A 14,267-nucleotide genomic window follows, 5' to 3' on the forward strand; every position below is an offset into this window, starting at 1 on the left:
GGACCCTGCGCTGCTGGCCATGGTGTTTGGGGCGTCCGGCTGGACACCTGCCCTCTTCGGGCATCAGCTCTGTGATCTGTAGCAGGAAAGTCGGCCTCCCCGGGTTGCTTCCCGAGTTAAGTGAGGGAGAGCGTGAAAGCTCTCGGAATCAAATAAGCCCTCCGTAAATGGTTACTGAGCCCACACCTACCGTCGCCCTCCTTACCACACTCTTGGCGGCCTCTTTGGATTTCAGTTACTTTCCTTCATCTCTGCTGCTGTCCCTGAAGTTTATCCTGGCAGATCCCCACCCGCCGACCCCCAGTGCCGTACGGGGGGAACTGAAGCAGCCCCACCTGCGTCCACTCTCTCAGCTGGTGAGCTGGTTGGGGCCAGCGTCATCACCCTCCTGCAGAGAGGTCGGCCCCCGCAAGACCTTGCTCGCAATACGTGGGCCAGAAGAGGCCATGCCTGGCACACGGCAGTGACTGAGGGTATTTGGATGGGAAGATGGATGTCTGGTGCTCTGGCTTTTATACTTTAGCCATGGGGCGTTATCTTCTCATTGCCGAGGGAAGATTCCAGAGCATTTTCTGTGATTATCATCTAATAACATGTCAGCGGTGGTCTCAGGAGGAGGAGAGTGGGGGTGAGGGAAGAATGCAGCTTGACTCACCTCTCTTACTAATCTTTCCCACCTTTTCTGTGTAACTAGGCCCCCCTCCACCTACATCCTCAGTTCCTGAAGCCTTTGAAGCCCGTGGTCAGGAAGAGCAGCAGGTGGTTACAAAGCCTCTCTCTTCCGGGCTGCCTGAGGCCGGCTGCCCGAGGGGGTGGGGCCGGTAAAGATCAGGGCTCTGGGTTTCTGCAGCGACTTCCTCTAAGCCCTCACCACCCCTGTGTCCTGAGTGTCACTGGAGTGTCACCGTCCCTGTCCCCAGAGACAGTCTCAGGCCCTGGCCTGCTGTGTGGCCTTGAGGCAACAGGCGTCTCAACAACCCTCACTGTTTGTGGAGCGAGACCGTCCTCCTTGCTAGTGTTTGCTTCTCAGGCTGTCGTGGCGGGAGATGAAGTGGTGTTCCCACAGCCCAGATCATCGGCTGGAGGTTTGTTTAGAGGGACTGAAGGAGATGTTGACGTTCTCTCCTCCCATTGGACTGCCTTCTGATTCACTGTCCAGAAAGAACTTTGGTAAGAGGTACCGGGTAAATACGTTAGCCATTTTATGATGACCCAAACACGTTCCTCAGTTATATAACAAACGCGTTGCAAAGGATTCCATCAGGCTCTGGGTCATCTGGAGTCTCGGACCATGTCTTCCTGGGACATGGAGCTGCTTGGTGCCTTGTCGTGGCTCAGCGAGGTTCCGTGGGAAGAGAGCAGGGCCGGGAATGGGAGCATCAGAAGTCCCGATATTTACTTCACTGCTCTGAATTCAGCAAGTTGCTTAAACTCAGGGAGTGGGGAACACAGCTTGCCCCTCATAGGGCAGTGTCCTTTCGCCTGGACTTTGGGCATGCTGCTATTGACCTCACCGGGCTGTCTTGCTGCTCAGATTGTATGCTGTGCAAACGTTGGCTCTTAAGTGCCTTTAAGAAAAACCGACTCTGGACTTGCTCAATGACACTCAAGGAATAAAACGGCTTTTCTGTGCGCCTCTCGTGCCCTCTCTCCTTCATGAAGTGCAAGGGTGGAAGGCACTTGGCTTGAGGACCACAGCCTCCACTTGTAAAGCTTGGCATTCTTGCCTTTAGAGCCAGCTCTTCGTTTCCGACTGAGCTCTGGTCATTCTGGCTGTAGGAGCCTGTCCCAGAGCTTCTGGGTTCTGGAGAGCCCCTTGAGCTGATGCATTCTGTAGCTCCAGGAATCCTGCAGAACATTCCGATTCCTTTTGATTCCCAGAAGGGGCTTTTGCCAAGGGTTGGCACAAAGCTGCTTTTCCGTCTGTGTGTTCCTGGTTCGGCTCCTTTCTTCAGTGTAGGTGAATATCAGTGGTGGCACAGCACAGAGCTGATTTGGTCCTCACACCGTCAGGAGACAGGGCCCAGAGTGAGAAGCTTTCTTCTGAGGTTCTGGTGGTCTTTATCTCATCACATTTTCCCCCAGGCCCCTTACAGTTAGTTAGTGGCAGTGCTCAGTGGTAACAAATGGGGACTGGTGGGGCTTGGGCTGTCCTTGTGAAGACATTGCCTTCTCTCTCTCCTGAGTTCCTCCTTCTCAGGGAAAAGGGTACCCCATTATCTGCCCCAGGAATGGCTAGTCCTGTATTCTCATGCTGCTCCCCAAAAACCCATGGCCTTTCCTAGGGTGCCCCCACCCTGGGCCAGATCTCTGTCCCTTGCAAATAACCCACACAGGCCCCTGGCCATCCTCTCTGTCTTCTTGAATCCTGCTCGTTCTGGATTGCATTTCCTCCAGCCAGCCTCCCCACGTCTCCCCAGGTGATAGCAGGTCATGGGACAAATGGGAGCCAGTGAATGCAGCTGTCATCCTCTTGGCCTGTCTCAGGAAGTACAGCCTTGAGTTAGTGGCCCCACGCTCCGCTTCTAGAACTCAGTGCTCTTACCCATACCGTCAGCTCTTGGGAGCCATGAGTTTTTTGAGACAGCGCAGCGCAACCTTTGTGTTTTTATTGCACAGATGTTTAGTGAGCATCTGCTTTGTTCTAAGCAGCATTCTGAGTGCTAGGGATGAAGCCGTGGATGGGAAAGAAAAGTCCCCGAGTTCACATTTAAGGGAGGAGAGATGAAACTGTAAGGCAGCAGCTAATGGAGTGACTAATGGTGGAAATTCCAGGCCAAGTAGGAGGGAAGGCATCTTCATGCCGGATATTGGGAGATGTTTTTGTGTAAGTAGGTCCCTGAGTGACTCCCTCAGTCACAGGGGCAGATCTGATGATGCTGCTTCCTTGGGGTGGTATCAGATATGGGTGGCTCTTTGTTTTCCTCGTGCAAGGCTTAGATTTCTTTCTCTTTCTAGATTTCTCCTCGGGATCATGAGGTAGGGTTAGTTAACTGGTGAAGTTGACTTCCTAGGAAAAAGCTGCTTTGGACCCACCCTGTCTGTTTCTGGAGGCACACCCTGCGGGAAGAGGAACTGGCAACCCACAAAAAGTAACTCTTCCAGGGCCTGCCCCGTGAGTAATCACCTGGGTCTGAACTTCACCCCTGAAAATCGGAAGGGGAGGGCTGTCACTCAGAAAGTCCAACCAGACTTAGAAGAAAATTTGGGAGCGGTAGAAGCATTTGTTGTCACATGAGCTCCTTTTAGGGATGTGACATCATGGGTGTTCTGGGCTGTTTACCACCGTCTGTACCCAGGACAGTGGGTCGCATCCGTCGGCTGCTGTGTGCGGGCGTCTGGGGCAGAGTTGGTGCGAAGCGCCAAAGCGCTTGAATGGAGCGTGCACGTTGCCTACTTCCAGTGCGGAAAACCGGGAGAAAGTGAGGTCTGTGCTCCGCCGCTCTGGCTGGCCTGGTGGTTCGAAAGATGCCGCCTCGCTTTTCCTCTTACGCAACTGAGTCATGGGGAAGTTCTGTGAGCCTGTGGTCATTGGCCATCAGCAGTGTCAGCAGAGGGACCTTTGAGTGGTGAAGTCATCAGTGACATGGGCTCTTAGTGAAAAGGGAGGCAGAGGAGCCTTCACGTCTGCTCTCTTATCGACCTAGACTGACCCTTTGCAGATGTCACCAGGAGGACAACTTCAGGGAGAACCCCAACCCTGAAAAGGAGGAGTGTGTGTACCAAGAGCCTCCTGAGTTGACGACTGAAAGCAGGCATAGATATGAGGCTCAACTAAAAAAATAAATAAAGCCCTTTGTCAAAAAAAAAAAAAAAATTCCCGTAGAACTCAGACCCCGCCCCTAAACTTAGCATCTTCTCTGTTTACAGCCTAGGGTACCTCTGCTCGTCACCTTGCACCCCTCCAAGGATGAGGAGGAAACCCCGCACCAAGGCCGTAGGTCAAGATCAAAGTATATTAGATAGCTTATAAGCTTGGTGAGGAGAGCTCTTCATCTCCTCCCTTTCTTTTTAGTGCTCAATCAGTATTGAGTGTAGGTTTGAGGGTGGGAAGTCCCATATTCCAGTGGCCTCCATGTCTGATCGTCAGAGCCCTAAATTTGAGGTCTTCTCTGTGTCATTCCACCTCACTTCTGCTTTCTTGTGGTGGTAAGCTCTCAGAATATAGCTCATTGCTGTAGCGCCCAACCCGTCAGCTGCAGACACTTGAGTTAGGTCGGAGCTGCGCAGTTCTGAGCTCTCTCTTTCTTTAGAAGATATTTCCCAAGCACCATCCCTGCCGTTGGCATTGTGCTGGGCGCCAAGTGGGGAAGAGTCGCACAAGGCCATGTTAATCAACGACCCTGTCCTCAAGGTGCTAACAGTCTATCTGGGGAGACACCACCACCCTATGTGGAAAAAAATCCAAAACTAAACATCACATAAGAATAAGAGATCGCGTAGGGTCTAACTAAGTAAATAAAATAGACGATGGCCGAAGTACCTCTCATCTCCAACGGCTAGACCTAGAGGGACGTGCTTGAATTACAGAGGGAGCATATAAAACTGGAGGAATTGTCGGGTGTCCGAAGGCACTCACTTTTGTGACATTCGCCCTGCTTATTGGATTTGGAGTCAGCTAGCCATGGGTTTGAATCTCAGCCTTGCTGTTAGAAGCTGAGTGACCTTGGGCAAATTAGAGATGTTTTCTCATCTACAAAAACCAAGTTAGACACGATGATGCCAATTTTAGGGGGTTGTCGTGGGGATTAAATGAAATAACATGTGAAAAAATCATTTAGCGCACTGCCTAGCACATAGTAGGAGCTCTTTATACTCAGTGCTCTTCCTTTGAGTTTAGCTAATAGCCAAGACCTGATCATTAACCTAAGGGTTAGGGTACAGACTCAAGTACGGATGGCCTGAGCTTGAAGTCCAGCCTTATCACTTATTGTTACATGACCTCGGGTAAACTACTCAAACGTCATTTCCTCAAATATTGTCCCCCACTGAATGTTCAATTTTTAAAATTATTTTTTAAGATTTTATTTATTTATTTGATGGAGTGAGAGAGCATAAGTAGGCAGAGCAGCAGGCAGAGGCAGAGGGAGAGGGAGAAGCAGGCTCTCCGCTGAGCAGAGAGCCTGATGCGGGGCTCCATCCCAGGACCCTGGGATCATGACCTGAGCCAAAGGCAGGTGCTTAAGTGACTGAGCCACCCAGGCGCCCCTGAATGCTCAATTTTAAAATAGGGATTAAACGATTGTGCTTGTATGTGTGTATATGGCTTAGTAGTGCCATGGTGACCGGGGCATGGTGAGCTCCATGAATCAGCTGCTATTACTGTTTCTTCCCCAAGAAGCAGGCTATCCTAATGTCTGTAGCTGCTGCTTCCTGCATTTTCCTAGCCTCTTTTCCCCCAAAGGACTGAAGAAGCCCAAGAGTGTCCAGGTAGTAGAAGCCCCCAGCATAGTCATAGATTTGAGGACAGACCCTGTGATTGGGGCAGGAGCCCTAAGGAAGTCTTGAGTTGACTAGCTGTGACCGCTATGACCTTGCTAAGTTCTTAGAGACCTCAGCTTAGCCTTTTAAATCCTTAAACCCCTTGGTGAGTGATTTCCTCCTAAATCAATGGGATTGTTTTTGTTCCCTGAAGGTCTGCAACTTCCTTAATCCCGAGTTGGCCTTTTCAAAAGAAGCCAAAGGCTTGGATTTGGGGATTTCAAAAATACAGTCATATGAGTGGGCTTTGCATGCATTATTGCTTACCATGGCATTTCTGAGGAGCTGCCTGGTGTTCCAGGGGGCTGGGCGCTCACTTTCATAATTTGACTGGTGTTCAGCTTCAGTGTTTCAGTGTCCCGGCATCCACCCCGGCACCCATCACTTCTCCTTGCTTCTTTCTGGGGCATCCGCAGACTCAATGCCAGGTTGCCCCTCTCTGCCTCCCCTACAGGTCCAAAGGTGGCTTTCCTGCACTCTGGCCTAGTCTCTTACATTTGGGACCCTGGAGCCCCCGTTTGCATCATTTTACCCAGATGTAGGTGTAAACAGATGTCTGAGTGACATATTGGAATGTGCAAACGTGCGCTTCCATAGAACCATTTTTGCGGTGTTTAAATGCCCACATCGGTACGCACTGGGGATGGGCAATGAGTGTTGAAGTCACTCCCGAGTTGTACATAATTCCCCGCGTGCACGTGGTCCTGGAGACAAAGCTTGCGTGATGGCCTCCCTGATGGTGGCCACACTGTTCGTGCCTAAGACACCCGTGTCGAGCCACGCAGTCCCAGAAGTGTGTGGGCATATTTAGGTGTGGGATGGAAATTAGGCATACTGCATTTTTAGCACATTTTAGTGCCCATAAATTCTGCATGTACTTAAATGACCCTTTGTGTAGTAACATTTTCTGACATTTGTCTGTGTAGTTTAACTTTTTCTTTTCTTTTTTAAAAGATTTTATTTATTTGACAGAGAGAGAGACAGAGACAGAGAACAAGCAGGGGGAGCAGCAGAGGGAGAGGGAGAAGCAGGCGCTCTGCTGAGCAGGGAGCCCGACACGGGGCTGGAGGACCCGGGGATCATGCCCTGAGCTGAAGGCATTTGCTTCACTGACTGAGCCAGCCAGGCGCCCCTGTGCAGTTTAACGTTTCTTCAACTGTGGTTCTCCGTGAACCTGAGCTTCAGATTAATTTTCAGATTGTGAGACCATTGCTAGTGTACATGGAGACGTGTAGGTTCACACGTGTATCTCGTCACTCACGATATAAAAATACCCTTGTGGGGGTGGCATCGTGCTGTGTGCTTTCAGACTGCTCACGTGGGTTGATGGGCTTTAAGTGTGTGAAAATCTAGATTGAACCCCAATGTATCTTTCATATGGCTATGATTTTAAAAGGGCCTTCAATCATGTTTTTGTTTTGTTTGGCTTGGTTTGGTTTGGTTTGATTTTAAATAGCAAACTTTCTCTGAGAACTTTGTCTGCATTTAAATTTCCAGCCATGTCTTCCCCCAGGTCTAGGCTCAGGGCTAACCTGGAAGGGGAGTGATGTGTTCCTGACATGCCAGTTAGCTGAAGCCTGTTCATTTAACACCCATTTACTGAGTGAGCCCCTGCTCTGTTTACCAGGCACCAGACGAGTGTCAGAAAAATGGCAGAACCCCAAAGGATTAGAGGAGTTTAGGGCAAGGAGAGCTCTCCTCACTAGGGATTATCAAAGAAAACCCAGTGAAGGAGCTGATGTTGAGATGGGCTCTGAAAGATTAAAAGAGGGAGCCCTTTCCAAGCAAGGAAGCTGCTTGCATAAAGGTAGAAACTAGACCATGAAGAGACTGGAATCGTGACTCGTCCAAGTCCAATCTGGCTGGAGTACCAGGAACACAGCAGGAAGTGGGCGGAGATGGGCCTGGAAAGGTAGTTGAAAGTAGGTGAAGAAAGCCAAGAACAGCATTCTGAGGGGTTTGGACTTCCTTCCTCCCTCTGAGAGGGCTGACTCCTTGGAGGTCCCCATGCAGGGGCTTTGTGGCCAGCACAGCGCTGAGAAATGTGTACCCGAGTGCGAGGCGCAGGGCAGTGGAGGAGAGCTCGCAGTCACCCACTCAAAGTAGGCTCCAAGGAGGGCTTGGGGGAGTCGGGGACAGAGTGTGTGTGAGAGGGCAGGATCAGGGGTGACTGAGAGAACTGAGAAAGAGCTGCAAGAAGGAAGGAGCTGGAGAGGGAAGACGAGAAGAACAGGGGAGGTTGGTTTGTCCCACTGCCTTAAACAGACCATGCCTCCAAGGCCTGGTAGCCTCCTACGTCCGCCATTACTGTGAGAGGGTACGGGGGAGAGGCGTGCCTGCAGCTCCCCCGAGGTGTGAAGCTGTCTGCTGCACAGTCCATTCAAAGGAGATCATTTAGACCCCAGAACAACCCAGAGAGCTAGATAGTATAGCTAGATAATGGTATCTTCCTTTTGTGGATTAGGAAACAGGCACAAGGAGATAAAGCCACTTCCCACGGTCAGACATGTAATAATAGGTAGAGCTGGGATTTGAACTCAGATCTCTCTGACCCCAGAGCCTCAGCCCCTAACCACTGTATTAAAGTGATGATGTCTTCCAGGACTGTTGAGGTGGAAAGGAGGAAAGGTGACGGGTTTGTTTTTAAATGTGTGCAACATAGGTGTGAATTCCTGGAGGAGCAAGGATGAGCCCATTAGGTCATAAGGAGACCATGTTTGAAGTAAGACTTCAAGCCCAGGGGCTCTGTGGCAGGGAAGCCTGCCCACCGAATTAGGGGACATTTTTTACCCTTGGTGCCAGGGAGCCAGCTCCTGGGAGCCTTGAAGTCCCAGAGACATGCCCGGCCCTGATCTGGTGACTGTGCCCAGAGGAAAAGAATGAGGTAATGGCCCAGGAATGGCCCAACCCTGGCGCGGAGTGGGCTCTCCTTTGTCTGAATGGCAGGTGTGCCCCAGGGGAAGAGTGGGCAGAGGAGGGGGTTGGGTGAGTGAGGACCTGTTTGCTGTCCACCTTACCAATGGCCAGGGACGGGAAGATGTGGTGCCTGGGACCCTAGCGAAGGATTCAGCTGGGGACCAGTGGTCTGTCCCTGTTCCATTAGGACCGAAGACCTTACGGTGTTGTTGACGCAGAGCTCCCTGCCTTTCGTGGAAGCCCCAAAGTCCTCGTTTGATGGTCTGGGCATCTTCATGGCCACACAACATTTGGGAGGGCAGCTTGTGTGCCGTGGTTCTGACTCAGTGGTGACTCGGGGCCTTATTGAATGCCCCATTGTGGTTGGTGATGGGGATAGTGGTTCTGTGGCACTTATAGCCAACATAACACGCGTTGTGCTGTGCAAGGGATTAAGTGTGGAAATCTTACCCTCTTAGATGCAGTCCGGTGGTTTTCTGGGTTTCTTTTTGCTCTACCAAATGCGTAGAAAGCAAGAATGACAAGGAATGCATTACACACAGTATGGCCTTTTCCTGTTCCTCAAGCCCCTCAGGCTGCACGGATGTGTTTTTGACTGTGACATTTGCTCTGGAAGTACTCATGACCGTTGATGCTGCAACAGTGTTCAGATGTCACCCTTGGGTTTGCAGAAAGAGCGAAAAGAAAATAGGATATGAGCGCTGAGCATCCCAGCCTGCCTTTCCATCGTTGTATTCATCACGTCTATGTTAAACGCCTTCTTTGGGGTGAAGTGAACCATAGTGATGAGACTGGCAGGCTCTGGGTTCAGAACTACTGTGTGTTTAAACTCCAGCTCTGCTGCTTATCGCTGTGTGACCTGGGGCAAGTCACTTAACTTTTCTGCACCTTGGTTTCCTCGTCTGCAAAACTGGGACAATGTTATACCCACACTTCTCTTTCCGGGGTTGTTTTGAGGACTGAGATACTCTGTGAAAAGCTCCATACCTTGTACTGATTAGTATTGCATGCTAGGCTCTAGAGAGAAATGTGAGCCCTGCCCTCCTGGAGCTTATAGTCTGGTTGGGGAGACAGATGTTAATTGAATAATCATGCAAGTATAAAACTACCTACCTGTATGGGGCCTGACCTCGAATGAGACACCAGAGAAAGCTTCCCTGACCAAGTGTGGATTGAGTTCAGGCCTGAAGGATGTCTGCACTTACTTGGTGAAATGGAGTAGGGAGGGCCTTCTAGTCTGGTCAGAGGAAGCTGGTGCAAAATCCCTGTGGTCCTTGGGCATGAAGGTGCTTTAGACATTTTTTAAAAATATATTTTATTTATTTGAGAGAGAGAGAGCACGCACATGAGCCAGACTCCCTACGGAGCAGGAAGCCTGAGGTGGGGGTCCATCCCACGACCCTGGGATCATGACCTGAGCTGAGCTGAAGGCAGACACTTAACCGACTGAGCCACCTAGGCGCCCCACTTTGGATATTTGAAAGAGAGAGGAGGCCAGTGTGGCAGGGTCTCAGGGAGCAAATAGTTGACCGGGGCAGATGACCTCCTATGCAAAACTTTGTGGGTGTGTTTAGGTTTTTACCTAATTTAAAAGCAAGGGGAAATCACTGCAGGGCTTTAGGGAGAGGAAGGACATAATCCAGTCACATTTTGCAAATATCACTGGCTGCAGAGTGGAGAATGTCTGGGAGCAGAGCCACATGGAAACCGTCAGGACACCCATGCCCAAACTGTTACCCAAGCTCCCTTGATGGGTGATAAGGATTGCGTACCTATAAAAATACAAGTACTCAAGCCAAATCCCAGACCTGAAGGATCACAATGGGGTCAGGGCTTGTGACCTTTTCAGGCAACAGTGGGAAATCCTGCTATGGGTTCTGTAGGAATGACTAGAACCTAATTCTATTTTAAAAGCAATTTTTGAAGAGTAAGTTCCTGAAGAGCGAAGACTGGACTGGTTTGACTGTGTATTGTGTATTTTGCCCATGACTAATGTTTTGCTGAGGGTGATAAAACTAGGACAGATGCTAGGACATCAACCAAGTCAAACCAGTTAGCGATGATTTTTAATCATTTCATTCATGGCCTGCGTCCTGTCTTTGTGAGCACAGGAGAGGTGCCGGCCCCACCCTTCTGGGCCAGCATCCTCCCATCTCTTTGAGTTAATCTTGGACTGACTTGGGCTGCAGGTCTCTGAGTTTTACCCTTGAGGTGTCGTAGAGAATTCATGACAGAACTTGAATGGGTGAGAATATAGCCTTCCGTGCTGGCTAGTGTCATACCTCACATACCACAGGTTCTGGAGTCAGAACTGGCTTAGGAGGGCCAGCTCTCCTGCTAGCTGCGTGTGTGACCTTAGGCAGGGTGTGGACCATCAGGGTTCCTCGTTTTTGTCTTTGTTGTGAAATTTCTTGGATTAAGTGAAAAAGATAAATGCTATTAGATACCCAGTGCGTAGTCGATGCTCAAGAAATAGCCAGCCATCCCACCTTCTCCCCACCTTCTCCCTACCTTCTCCCCTGTAAACATTTTTTTCCCCTTACCCCTCTGAATCCAATGTGGTTTGTAGAAAGAACACGCACCCCTCATGGGCAGACCTGCGTGATATTGCCGGCTTCGTGTAGATAAGGCTTTTCCACCAGTGTTCATCCATTCATCTGTCCAACTAGCCAACATGGCTGAGCTCCTGCGGAGGACAGAGTTAAGAACTAGGAGTTGAGTAGAGCTGTAAGCTCTCACTGAACACAGCTCTCAAGAAGCAGGAACAGGGGCGCCTGGGTGGCACAGCGGTTAAGCGTCTGCCTTCAGCTCAGAGCGTGGTCCCGGCGTTATGGGATCGAGCCCCACATCAGGCTCCTCCGCTATGAGCCTGCTTCTTCCTCTCCCACTCCCCCTGCTTCTGTTCCCTCTCTCGCTGGCTGTCTCTATCTCTGTCAAATAAATAAATAAATAAAATCTTTAAAGAAAGAAAAAAAAGAGGCAGGAACAAATATGTCTTGAAAAAACAAAAGAGGCCGCAGTTGACAGTCCAATCCCTGTGTTTTTGTTTTCCACACTGACCACAAAAGTACCTCCGAAATCAGTTTCCTCCTGAAGAAAGGGTGTGGTGAGGCGGTGTTGCTATCTGACTGGGTCACCACAGGCCCCTACAGCTGACTGCTGCAGCCTGCTGGCTGGAGAAGTCTTCGGTGCTGGAGCGGGGGTGGAATAGCACTGACGCAGGCCTAGCGTGTGGACAGAGAAGGGAGCACCATGTCTGAGGGATCAGGCGTCTAGTGTAGAACCAGCTGGGAGGTCTCACTTCTCAAGGCAGAAGATTCCTGGGGATTAGGTTATCCTGTATCAAGGTCTTTGGGGGAATTAAAGAATCACAGAGCCTTGGATAATATCCCATATCTTCCCTCATTCTTGCAAAAGGGACCTTTCAGGGTTCTGTTTAATGCCTAGATCTCCAACACTTAAAGTAGGAGGCCAGATATAGGACCTGTAGGGTGCCCTGTTTTCCAGCTCTGTCCGTTGTATTTGTCCCTTTGCCTATGGCTAATTTTAACCCTTTAAAGTCTTGGAGATCAGCACTTAAGAAGCGAGACTCAGCTCTGGCAAATCATTGTGACCGAGGATCAGATAAGGCTCCAAGGTCATGAAATAGCTTCTCTTCTGGAGAAGCCTGCTCACTCGGCCTTTTCTCAGGGCTCTTAGCCCTGGAGAGCAGTCAGGCACAGTGGAGGAGGCCCTGGCCTGAGAAGCTAGGAGATCTGTTTTCTCATCTTAGCTCTGCTGAACTCCTCTGACCCTGAGCGACTCACTTACCTTCTCGAGCTTAACTTCACTTAGCCTCCACTTGACCCTCTAATAATCAGGTTGTACTAGGCGATGACGAAGGAACTTTCAAAACGAGAACATTCTATAATTTCAACCCACAAATATCACTGTTTGTGTTATCTTTTGTATCTTTCTTTCTTTTTTTTTTTTTAAGATTTTATTTATTTATTTGACAGAGAGACAGCCAGCGAGAGAGGGAACCCAAGCAGGGGGAGTGGGAGAGGAAGAAGCAGGCTCCCAGCAGAGGAGCCTGATGTGGGGCTCGATCCCAGAACGCCGGGATCACGCCCTGAGCCGAAGGCAGACGCTTAACGACTGAGCCACCCAGGCGCCCCTGTATCTTTGTTTTTAAGTCCCTGCCCCCACTAGATTATAAAGTTCCTTGAAAGCGGGAATCGTGCCATGTCCATCTTGGTACCTTGGTAAGATATCTAGCAGAGTACTTTTCACATAGTAGATGCTTTAAAGATCTGTTTGAGTTATTGATCATATTTTGGCATGTCTGGAAGAACCCTACACTGAGGCTATCTATCGATGATGACTTCTGTGTCTGTTCCAGAGCTGAGAACCCCCATCCCGAGTGGTTGTAACTGACAGGCTGGAAAAGCAATCAAGGTGGTCAGCAGGTAGATAGCCGGAGAATGACACTGTTATAATGTGGCATGAAAGCAGCTTGCCCTCTATCCGCAGTTCCTTTCTTTCTTTCTTTTTTTTTTTTTTTAAAGATTTTATTTATTCATTTGACAGAGACAGCCAGCGAGAGAGGGAACCCAAGCAGGGGGAGTGGGAGAGGAAGAAGCAGGCTCCCAGCGGAGGAGCCTGATGTGGGGCTTGATCCCAGAACGCCGGGATCACGCCCTGAGCCGAAGGCAGACGCTTAACGACTGAGCCACCCAGGCGCCCCGGCAGTTCCTTTCAAGTACAATAAAGGAAAAGTGGGACCTTAAGACAAGAGATTTACTCATCTTCCTTCACTTTGGGAATTTGAGGCTTGCCTGAGTTCGCAGGCTGTTTTCCCATTTCTGCCTTGGTGTGTATGTGTGGCAGAAGGGCTTTGGGGAGTTATGTCACAGTAAGCCATTACTGAATCGAGGCATTTCTGACCTTGGAAACCCCCAGGTCATGGTATCTGTCAGATCACTGAAGTTTGAACTCTGAGGCAGGCGTGAGCTGTTTTAATTCGTCGGTGTGTGCGTGTGCATGTTGTTAGCCAGTTTTCACGTCCCCTCGTCCTGTGTGTGTACATTTATGTGGTGGCCTGTGACTTCACACTATAGATGTTTTGTAAATTATAAGTTATTTACACAACGAACTTACGTTTTCATATTTGTGAACGGGGCAACAACTTTAGGCTTTCATCTCCTACTGAACGCAAGTTCTTGGGATTGTAGGCTGTAGAATGTTTCCCTCAGCCGGTCTCTCAGCTCCAGGTTAACAGATTCAGTGAGATGAAAAATTCAGTGGGGAAAAAAAAATCAACGTTGTTTTACTCCACTGTAGAGATATGGAAGTACGGGAACCATTGTTCATTAGTCTGCAGCTAGAGAGGAGCCAGCCTGCATTGAGAACCCCAACTATGATGTTTCTCAGTAGGTATTGATAGTTGGGGTGGTCAGGGTGTGTCATCAATCAATAAAAAGAGTTGAGTTGTCAGTGAAAAGAACGATCTCTCTGGCACTTTGAGAGAGGGAAACAATCCCTGTTTGGGTTTTAAGAAGGCCTGGAAGTTAGGGTTTATGTTTCTTATCAGGAGTCTCTTTAAATTTATGCTGTCATCTCTTGGCCGTTGGAAACTGTGATTGATTGTCTCTGTCTTCTATAGCTTGGAATTGCAGTTGGGTTCTTGGTCCCTCCTGTTTTGGTACCCAACATCGAAGACCGGGACAAGCTTGCCCACCACATCGGCATCATGTTTTACATAGTAGCAGGCGTGGCCGCTCTGCTTTTCATCCTTGTCATCATCGGTAAGGTCATTAGGAGACTGATGGGGGGCCAGGAGGCAGGGAGGCTCTGCCGACTTGGGTGGGGACCTTGTGAACATGGCCTTA

At 49.7% G+C, this 14,267-nt stretch overlaps 1 protein-coding gene across 1 annotated transcript in view; it reads left to right on the plus strand.

Annotated features, from left to right (window-relative positions):
* Window positions 1–14,267, plus strand: part of FLVCR2 (FLVCR choline and putative heme transporter 2) — a 52,774-nt gene that overhangs the window by 13,307 nt on the left and 25,200 nt on the right. The window contains exon 2 of the mRNA XM_045807779.2: window positions 14,042–14,183. Within this exon, the coding sequence (XP_045663735.1) occupies window positions 14,042–14,183 (142 nt within the window). The remainder of the gene's footprint in view (window positions 1–14,041; window positions 14,184–14,267) is intronic.

Source organism: Ursus americanus, chromosome 26 (genome assembly GCF_024610735.1).
Source record: "Ursus americanus isolate L20-20 chromosome 26, mUrsAme1.1.p, whole genome shotgun sequence".
Taxonomy (NCBI): domain Eukaryota; kingdom Metazoa; phylum Chordata; class Mammalia; order Carnivora; family Ursidae; genus Ursus; species Ursus americanus.